At 39.3% G+C, this 10,511-nt stretch overlaps 1 protein-coding gene across 1 annotated transcript; it reads right to left on the minus strand.

Annotated features, from left to right (window-relative positions):
• Positions 1–8,325: 8,325 nt before the first annotated feature.
• Positions 8,326–9,261, minus strand: LOC112930548 (olfactory receptor 9G19-like). The gene has a single exon (XM_026012892.1). The coding sequence runs from the start codon at positions 9,259–9,261 to the stop codon at positions 8,326–8,328; it is 936 nt and encodes a 311-aa protein (XP_025868677.1).
• Between the last annotated feature and the right edge of the window lie 1,250 nt (positions 9,262–10,511).

A 10,511-nucleotide genomic window follows, 5' to 3' on the forward strand; every position in this document is an offset into this window, starting at 1 on the left:
AGGAAATTGAAGCAGTCATCAAAAACCTCCCAAGGGAAAAAAACAAAACAAAACAAAAAAAACATCCCAAGGCACAAAGCCCAAGGTCAGATGGCTTCCCAGGGGAATTCTATCAAATGTTTAAAGAAGAAAGAATACCTATTCTACTAAAGCTGTTCAGAAAGATAGAAAGGGGCGGAATACTTCCAAACTCGTTCTATGAGGCCAGCATCACCTTAATTCCAAAACCAGACAAAGACCCCACCAAAAAGGAGAATTATAGACCAATATCTCTGATGAACACAGATGCAAAAATTCTCAACAAGATACTAGCCAATAGGATCCAACAGTACATTAAGAAGATTATTCACCATGACCAAGTGGGATTTATCCCCGGGATGCAAGGCTGGTTCAACACTCGGAAAGCAATCAATGTGATCGATCATCAGCAAGAGAAAAAAACAAGAACCATATGATCCTCTCAATAGATTCAGAGAAAGCATTTGACAAAATACAGCATCCATTCTTGATCGAAACTCTTCAGAGTGTATGGATATAGGGAACATTCCTCAGCATCTTAAAAGCCATCTATAAAAAGCCTACAGAAAATATTATTCTCAATAAGGATCACTGAGAGCCTTTCCTCTAAGATCAGGAACACAACAAGGATGTCCACTCTCACCACTGCTATTCAACATAGTACTAGAAGTCCTAGCCTCAGCAATCAGGCAACAAAAAGAAATAAAAGGCATTCAAATTGGCAAAAAAGTCAAACTCTCCCTCTTTGCCGATGACATGATACTCTACATAGAAAATCCCAAAGACTCCACCCCAAGATTGCTAGAATTCATACAGCAATTTGGCAGTGTGGCAGGATACAAAATCAATGCCCAGAAGCATTTCTATCCACTAACAATGAGACTAAAGAAAGAGAAATTAAGGAGTCAATCCCATTTACGATAGCACCCAAAGCATAAGATACCTAGGAATAAACCTAACCAAAGAGGTAAAGCATTGGGCAGCCCAGGTGGCTCAGTGGTTTAGTGCCGACTTCAGTCCAGGGTGTGATCCTGAAGACCTGGGTTTGAGTCCCACATCGGACTCCCTGCATGGAACCAGCTTCTCCCTCTGCCTGCGTCTCTGCCTCTGTGTGTGTGTATGTGTGTGTGTGTGTGTGTGTCGTGAATAAATTAATAAAATATTTTAAAAAACAAAGAGATAAAGAATCTATACCCTAAAAACTACAGAACACTTCTGAAAGAAATTGAGGAAGACACAAAAGAGATGGAAAAATATTCCAGGCTCATGGATTAGAAGAATTAATATCGTGAATATGTCTATGCTGTCCGGGGCAATTTACACATTCAATGCAATCACTATCAAAATACCATGGGCTTTCTTCAGAGAGTTGTAACAAATCATCTTAAGATTTGTGTGAAATCAGAAAAGACCCCTAATAGCCAGGGGAATATTAAAAAAGAAAACCAGAGCTGGGGGCATCACAATGCCAAATTTCAGGTTGTACTACAAACCTGTTATCATTAAGACAGTGTGGTATTGGCACAAAAACAGAAACATAGATCAATAGAACAGAATAGAGAACCCAGAAATGGGTCCTCAACTCTATGGTCAACTAATAATTGACAAAGCCAGAAAGACTATCCATTGGAAAAAGGACAATCTCTTCAATAAATGGTGCTGGGAAAATTGAATAGCCACATGCAGAAGAATGAAACTAGACCACTCTCTTACACCAGACACAAAGATAAACTCAAAATGGATGAAAGATCTAAATGTGAGACAAGAATCCATCAAAATCCTAGAGGAGAACACAGGCAACACCCTTTTTGAACTCGTCCACAGTAACTTCTTGCAAGACATCTCTATGAAGGCAAGAGAAACAAAAGCAAAAATGAACTATTGGGACTTCATCAAGATAAGAAGCTTCTGCACAGCAAGAGAAACAGTCAACATAACTAAAAGACAACCTACAGAATGGGAGAAGATATTTGCAAATGACCTAGCAGATAAAGGTCTAGTATCCAAGATCTATAAAGAACTTATTAAACTCAACACCAAAGAAACAAACAATCCAATCATGAAATAAGCAAAAGACATGAACAGAAATCTCACAGAGGAAAACATAGACATGGCCAACAAGCACATGAGAAAATGCTCCGCATCACTTGCCATCAGGGAAATATAAATCAAAGCCACATGAGATACCACCTCACACCCATGAGAATGGGGAAAATTAACAAGGCAGGAAACAACGAATGTTGGAGAGGATGTGGAGGAAGGGGAACCCTCTTGCACTGTTGGTGGGAATGTGAACTGGTGCAGCCACTCTGGAAAACTGTGTGGAGGTTCCTCAAAGACTTAAAAATAGATCTGCCCTATGACCTAGCAATTGCACTGCTGGGTATTTACCCCAAAGATACAGATGCAATGAAAGACCGAGACACCTGCACCCCAATGTTTATAATAGTAATGTCCACAATAGCCAAACTGGAAGGATCCTCGGTGTCCATCAACAGATGAATGGATAAAGAAGATGTGGCCTATGTGTACAATGGAATATTACTCAGCCATTAGAAATGACGAATACCCACCATTTGCTTCGACGTGGATGGAACTGGAGGGTATTATGCTGAGTGAAGTGAGTCAATAGGAGAAGGACAAACATTATATGGTCTCATTCATACGGGGAATATAATAAATAGTGAAAGGGAATAAAGGGTTAGGGAGAAAAAGTGAGTGAAAATATCAGTGAGGGTGACAAAATATGAACCTAGGTCTGGGAAATGAACAAGGGGTGGTGGAAGGGGAAATGTGTGGGAGGATGGAGTGACTGGGTGATGGACACTGAGGGGGGCACTTGGCAGGATGAGCACTGGGTGTTATGCTATATGTTGGCAAAGCAAACTCCAATAAAAAAAACATACCAGGGCAGCCCAGGTGACTCAGCAGTTTAGTGCTGCCTTTGGCCTAGAGACCCGGGATCAAGTCCCACGTCAGGCTCCCTGCATGGAGTCTGCTTCTCCCTCTGCCTGTGTCTCTGCCTCCCTCTCTCTCTCTCTCTCTGTCTGTCTCTCATGAATAAATAAGTAAACTCTTTAGAAAAAAACATACTAAAAAAAGCCTTCTTTAAAAACATTTTCCCCACCTTCTCTTGTTGATATGAGATTCATATACAGAGCTGAGTTATTTTTTGATATAGTAAATGCTGAACATTAGGAAGAGCCCAAATTTTGGCGTCAAGGATTCATTGAGAAGCTGTGAATACTTCCAACTTATCTTTAGCTTTAAAACTCTGAGGGACGCTCAGCTGTTTAAACTTCTGCCTTCAGCCCAGGGCATGATCCTGGAGTCCCGGGATCGAGTCCCGCATGGGGATCCCTGCATGGTGGCTGCTTCTCCCTCTGTCTATGTCTCTGCCTCTTTCTCTCTCTCTCTCTCTCTGTATGTGTCTCTCATGAATAAATAAATAAAATCTTTTTTTAAAAAAACACTTCTGATGGAGAAGCTAAACAGAGGAATCTAATTTAAAATATACAGAATTGGAGCTGATGCCCCAGTAACCAGCTGACTGTCCCTTAGCTAAAAAAGATAGTGGGAGAAAGCCAATACTGAGAGAGGATTGTGATTTATTTCCATGTTTGAAACATTTTCCTTTGAGCTAAGACAGAATCAGTTTGTAACTAGGATGTAAATGTGAATTTTCTACCCCAGGGTCTACTATTGCTGCTTGTTAGGAAGGCAGGTATCTTAATCTTTAAATATTAAGAGTCCTGGAATGCCTGGGTGGCTCAGCAGTTGAACGTCTGCCTTTGGCTCAGGGCATGATCCCAGGGTCCAGGATCAAGTCCTGCATTGGGCTCCTTGCAAGTACCCTGCTTCTCCCTCTGCCTGTCTCTGCCTCTTTGTGTGTGTGTGTGTGTGTGTGTGTGTGTGTGTGTGTCTCATGAATAAATAAATAAATAAAATCTTTTTAAAAAATATTAAGTGTCCTTATGTTTCAAATGTAGCTGATAATGTTCAGAGAAAACATGACTTGATCAGTGACATTGTGGTAGGTAAAGCTTGGAATCCTAAACATCATTCATTTATCCATTATCTTATAATGGATCTCATCTCTTTAGCACACAAACCACACATGCTTTAGTCTTACACCTCCCTTCCATAAGTAGGCTTTAACCTATCTTTACAACTCTCTCTCACTACTTGTCTTCATCTATTTAGGACTTCAGCGAAACTAAATTACTCACATAATCGATTTCACCTTAAAAATCTTACAACTCAAGAGCTTCACATTTATAGTGCTATGCTGGTGTTCATTTGTACACTATAATTTTTTTCTGAATTTGCTCATGCTTGAGCAATTGTTACGTTGACAGGGATTTATGGTCATTATATTGATAATGTACAAACTGGTGGGTGATAGCCATCATCTCAATAGTTACTATGAACTTCCTCTGCTGTGTTATCGCTTATCTATATAATGAAAAATACCTGTGCCTTATTAAGTTTATCTTTAATATGATATAACTTGGGGGGAAATGGAAATATCTGACAGTGGCTATATTGCTACTTGTCTACTCATCCTCTGGAGTGGCAAATAACTGAAAAAAATTAATAATTTTTTGGTCTACTTCACAAAAGAAGATATACTGAAAGATATACTGAAATAAGACCTGAGAAATGACTCCAGTGCTAGCCCACTGTAGGAGTAAGGAGGAAAAGACAGCAGTTCCATGAGAAGAAAGAACATATATCAGAGTCCTCATATGAGTGAGTCTGGTGGGCTCAAAAGGCTGAAAGAGGTTAAGTAAAGATGTTGCAGGGAGGAACCAGTGAGTGAACCACAGGAGTGATCAGCTCACAAAGCCTATTGAAAGCCACATTAAGGATTTTGGATCTTGGGGAAAATAGAGCAGAGTTTGAACAAAACAAGAGGATGGGGATTGCTGGTGTTAAGAGGACCTAGTATTTTAATAGAGTGATGAGAACAGACCTTTGCCAGACATTTGAATGGGATTTTCAGATGAGGGTATGAGCATAGACTCTGCTCTAGTTTCCCCAAGACATACTGTCATCTTCTAACTCCTGAATATGGTTTATTGTCCATTTTTGTCCATCAGCATGCAATGACACAATAAGATCTCTCTTTTTTGTTTACTGCTGTATCTAGCGCATAAAGAACTGTCCCCCCCAAAAAAAACACTGTTCCCATCAACTAATTGTCAATAAATATTTCTAGAATGAATAAATGGGTAATTATCTTTATATCTTGAAGCTGTTTTCCCCCAAAGTACCATCTACTTCTAAACTAGCACAGACTACTTAGGACAAATTTACCTTCAACTGGACTTTCCTGATTCGGTGTACTTTATCACTTTAGAAGGAAGATTATTAAAGGAAGGACTCATAACCATCACACTCATAACCATCCAGATGTCCCAAAATCCACCTTGAATTTGAAATAAATTGCAATTATAGTGTTGTGAAATAAAAGACACAGAAAAAGTCTGAGTCAATAATGCTAAAGCATCCCTTTCAAGTTTTTCAAGATGTGTGTTCCCCTCTTCCCTGCTCCTTCCACTGGAGCACTAAACATTCGGGGGAAGAATATGTCCCTCTAACACCTGAAAACTAGTGGCAAGATGTGATAATATCACACACTAGTAGTTTGGACAGCACAGAGCACCAGAACCAATACAGTCCAAAAGCATGTCAACTTTATTCCCCTCTTGTTTACCCTACTGAGTAAGTGAATATATGATGACACAGTGTAACTACCAGACTGAATTTAAAATTCTAGATGAAGGCTAGGTATATCATTAGTGAACTCCTTATTTAGAAACTTGTGTGTCTGTGTGCAGATGTGTGTGCATTTGGCATAACAATGATCCTTTGAGATCATGCCTGACACTGTATCCCACTTCTAACTGAGCTAAGGCCAAAGAGAGACCAAACCACTTAACCACTTAACTACTGCTGGTTCCAGAGATCATGCCTGACACTGTATCCCACTTCTAACTGAGCTAAGGCCAAAGAGAGACCAAACCACTTAACTACTGCTGGTTCCAGTTGCTTACCCTTGACCAGAAAGGACAGATGCTACAAGTGACCGGCTTTTCCCTTTCCTCTGATATTTTGGCAGGCTTTGTTGGACTCAATATATGTGTTTTCTCAACAGACCTTTGAGACCTCTTCCACAGAGTAGCCCAGTCTCTACACCTCAGTCTCTAAAGAATTAATTAGAGTTCATTTAGAATATGGGGATGATATACTAATTAGGATATGATGAGATGAAAAATATTTCACTAAAATTTTACACTCTTACCATTAATCACAATATAATTATAAATGTGTCTGAGAATAGAAACTCTCCAAATTATTTGAATTAAACTGTTTTTAGAGTGTGTCATTTGTGGTCGATAATTTTTTTTTTTACTACCAGAAAATATTCTACACTTCCTTGTCCACACTACACTTCCAGGGTACATTTCCTTCTCTCATTTATTAAGAAATTCCTATTAAACCCTGATGCTATGGGTCGAATGGAAACTCTCTAATTCATATGTTGACTGATAATGACTTAGAATGTGTATTTGGATATAGGTTCTCTATAGAAGTGATTAAGTTAAGAGGCACCTGGGTGGTTCAGTAGGCTAAGCGTCTAACTATTGATTTCAGCTCAAGTCATGATCTTAGGGTCCTGGAATCAAGTCCCAAGTCTCCATGCACAGTGTAGAGTCAGCTTGAGGATTATCTCTCTCCTTCTCCCTCTGCCCCTCCCATTCATGATTTCTCTCTCTCTCTCTCTCTCTCTCTCTCTAATAAATAAATAAATCTTTTAAAAAATAATTAAATTAAAATGAGATGGTTAGGATGAGCTCTAATCCAATCTGACCCAAGTCTTCACAAAAAGAAGAGATGGAAATTTGGACACACAAAGACGTACTTGTGCACAGAAAAGACCATGTGAGGAGAAAGCAAGAGGGTGGCTGCCTGCAAGCAAAGGAAAGAAGCCTCAGAACAAATAAACCTTAACGGCACCTTCATCTTGGCCTTTTAGTCTCCAGAACTATAAGAAAATAAATTTCTGTTGTTTCAGCCACCCAGTCAGTCTGTGGCATTCTGTTATGGAAACATTAGCAACTGAATATACTTGGTCACCGACACTAGGGCTCTTTTGTGTGGTATAGTTTCATGTTTTATATTTATTTTATTTTATTATTATTATTATTTATTCATTCATGAGAGATACAGAGAGAGAGAGGCAGAGATACAAGCAGAGGAAGAAGCAGGCTCCCTGCAGGAACCCTGATGTGGGACTTGATCCCGAAACTCTGGAATCACGCTCTGAGCCAAGGGCAGATGCTCAACTGCTGAGCCACCCAGGCGTCCCGCTTCATGTTTTATACATAAAAAGACTTAAAATTAGGAAATGTGACACATCGTGATGAAACATTCTCTAAGTTGCTATGAATTTCATATATAAAACTGAACCAGCAAAGAAACCCAAACATTTGTAGATCTTTAATGGCTGTCAATTATTGATTCACCTAATAGAGATTTTCACAATTAATCTTCTCATTGGGTATAAAACTTTTTAAAATCTGTCTAGTTACTATTTCTTTCTACATCTCCATTTCTATCTTCATACAGCTCCTATTCTTTTTTCCTTGATTATTCTTTTTTTTTTTTATTTTATTTTTTTAGTTTTTTTTTTTTTTATTTATTTATGATAGTCACAGAGAGAGAGAGAGAGAGGCAGAGACACAGGCAGAGGGAGAAGCAGGCTCCATGCACCGGGAGCCTGACGTGGGATTCGATCCCGGGTCTCCAGGATCGCGCCCTGGGCCAAAGGCAGGCGCCAAACCGCTGCGCCACCCAGGGATCCCTTCCTTGATTATTCTAATTGTTAGGAAACATTCCTTCACTGGAAGCTCACTGTGACTCTGGGTTATTCTATCCTGCGTCTGCTGCAAAAAAAAAAAAAAAAAAAAATCTTTGCACAATGGCAAGCAAAAAAACAGAATAGAACAAAACAAAACAAAAACTACTCCCTTTCACCCTTCTCAGAATTCTAAGAATTTTAGACTCTGTTCCCAGCTGGCAGGCATAGCAGTTTTTCCAAACACACCCACTTATTTATTTTAAGCACATATTCAAATACATTAGCACCAACTTAAAAAGACTATTGTAGTTAAGGGTTTCCACATTCTCTAATAATTTTATTTTTCGCTTTTTTCATTATGTCTGAGAGTCTTGGCTAATAGCGATGATGTGAAGATCACCAAAAAAACCTATATAGCCATGTTTCCCAAGTACTTTCATTTAAGAAAATGGTGCCTTATCTAACATTTTCTTCAGAGCCTCTTTAACATCCTTATTTCTTAAGCTATAGATCAAGGGATTCAACAATGGTATCACCACAGTATAGAACACTGACACCACTTTATCCCTTTCCAGAGCATAACTGGTACTTGGTCGGGAGTAAATAAAGAGAATAGAGCCATAGTACAAGGTGACAGCTGTCAGATGAGAGCCACAGGTGGAGACAGCTTTGAGGCGTCCCTGAGTGGAGCGGATCTTCAAGATAGCAGCAATGATGAAGAGGTAAGAGGCCAGGATCAGCACAGTGGGAGCAATGACATTGGAGGCCAGTATGAAATAGAGCACAGACTGGTAGCTCTCCTTCACATCGCAGGCCAGCTTTACAAGGGGTGGCAGGTCACAGAAATAATCATCAATGACATTGCTCCCACAGAAGCTCAAGGTAAATGTCTCGCTGGTAATGATGGTTGAGTTAAGAAAGCCACCAAGGTATGAAGCTGCAACAAGACTGGCACATAACCTTGAGGACATTGTCTGGGAATAAAGCAAAGGGTTGGAGATGGCCACATAGCGGTCATAAGCCATGGCAGCCAACAGGTAACACTCACTGTATGCCAGACCAGCAGAGAAGAAGAACTGAGCTAGGCAGCCAGCAAAAGATATGCTTTTGTCTTCAGCCATACAAGTCCTAAGAATTTGGGGAGCATAGACAGAAGAGTACCAGAGATCAAGGAATGAAAGATTCCCAATGAAGAAATACATGGCTGTGTGGAGCCGAGAATCAGCACAGATCAGAGAAATCAGAGTCATGTTCCCTGAAAGACTGGTGACATAGATGAAGAGGAAAATAACAAAGAGTACTTTCTGTAACCACAAGTCTGCTGTGAACCCTAGAAGTATAAATTCTTTCACTTCGGTGAAATTTTTCTCATCCATTGATCTTGGGTTTCGATGGTCCTTTCCTGTGAAAAGATTAATAAATATGTCAGTAGATCAGTATATCAACCTCCCTCATCATTTGCCATTTTAGATCACTGAAATACCCAACTGATGCATGTATGTTGTTCATCGTGAGACATGAACACCATGCCATAAGTATCACGCATTTTAGATGATGAGAAATCAGTCCTATGCTGCCAGAGGAGATCAGTTATCATGCACATAACATAACGTGAGTCACCATATTCTTTTCTTTGAGTATAGTTGACACACAATGTTACATTAGTTTCAGGTGTGCAACATAGTGATCCAACAGGTTTATACATTATGCTGTGTCACCACAAATGTAGCCATCATCTGTCACCATACAAAGCTATTAAAATTCCATTTTTTCAACAGTTCATAATATTTTTGTATATTTTTATTGGAGCTCGATTTGCCAATATATAGTATAACACCCAGTGCCCAACCCATCAAGTGCTGCCCTCAGTGTCCATCACCCAGTAACCCCATCCCCCTGCCCACCTCCCCTTCCACTACCCCTTGTTCGTTAGAATACTCATTATGCTGTACCTTTTCCTCCCTGTCACCATATATCTTTCAACTAATTTTCCCTCCTTTTCGGGAGAGGGTGATTGAGTTATCTTTTCTCTTTGCATTTGATGGAGCACCTTGTGAAAGATATAAAAAAGAAGTTCTGGTTTCTGTGCTGGTCATTGACTCCTTTTGTCTTTACTAGGGAATTCCATGAAAAAGCATGTTTTTATTCTAATAGTGTTTTAGAATATAATCAGAAATGCATTTACTATAATTTTCTTGAAAGCAATAACTACATTTTATTCAACTTTTATCCTCAAAACCAATTTTATGCATAGATGCATAAAGTATGTAACTTGAATAATAGAATAGTTTTCCTTTGACAGTAGGAATGTGAGCTCTAGCTACTTGTATGACGCTCAAATGGATGCTGAAAAGAAGCAACTTATTCATCAACAGATAATTGTGTTCATAATGTGGTTGAATTTTCTATAAAGAGTTAAAACAAACAAAACACTTGAACTGGCCAAACTGAATAGTTTAGAGCAATACCACAAGCTGAATATGGCCCATAAAGGTATCTAGGTTCTAGTTCCTGGAACCTGGGAATATTACCTTATATGAGGAAAGACTCATTAAGTTCAAAATTAAGAATCTTGAGATGGGAAGATTATCGGAGTAGGCCCTTAATGCAATCACAAATACCCTTA

Source organism: Vulpes vulpes, chromosome 5 (assembly GCF_048418805.1).
Source record: "Vulpes vulpes isolate BD-2025 chromosome 5, VulVul3, whole genome shotgun sequence".
Classification (NCBI taxonomy): Eukaryota; Metazoa; Chordata; class Mammalia; order Carnivora; family Canidae; genus Vulpes; species Vulpes vulpes.

Excerpts from the sequence above, each read along its gene's own strand:
- LOC112930548 (XM_026012892.1), bottom strand. The coding sequence starts at position 9,261 with ATGGATGAGAAAAATTTCACCGAAGTGAAAGAATTTATACTTCTAGGG.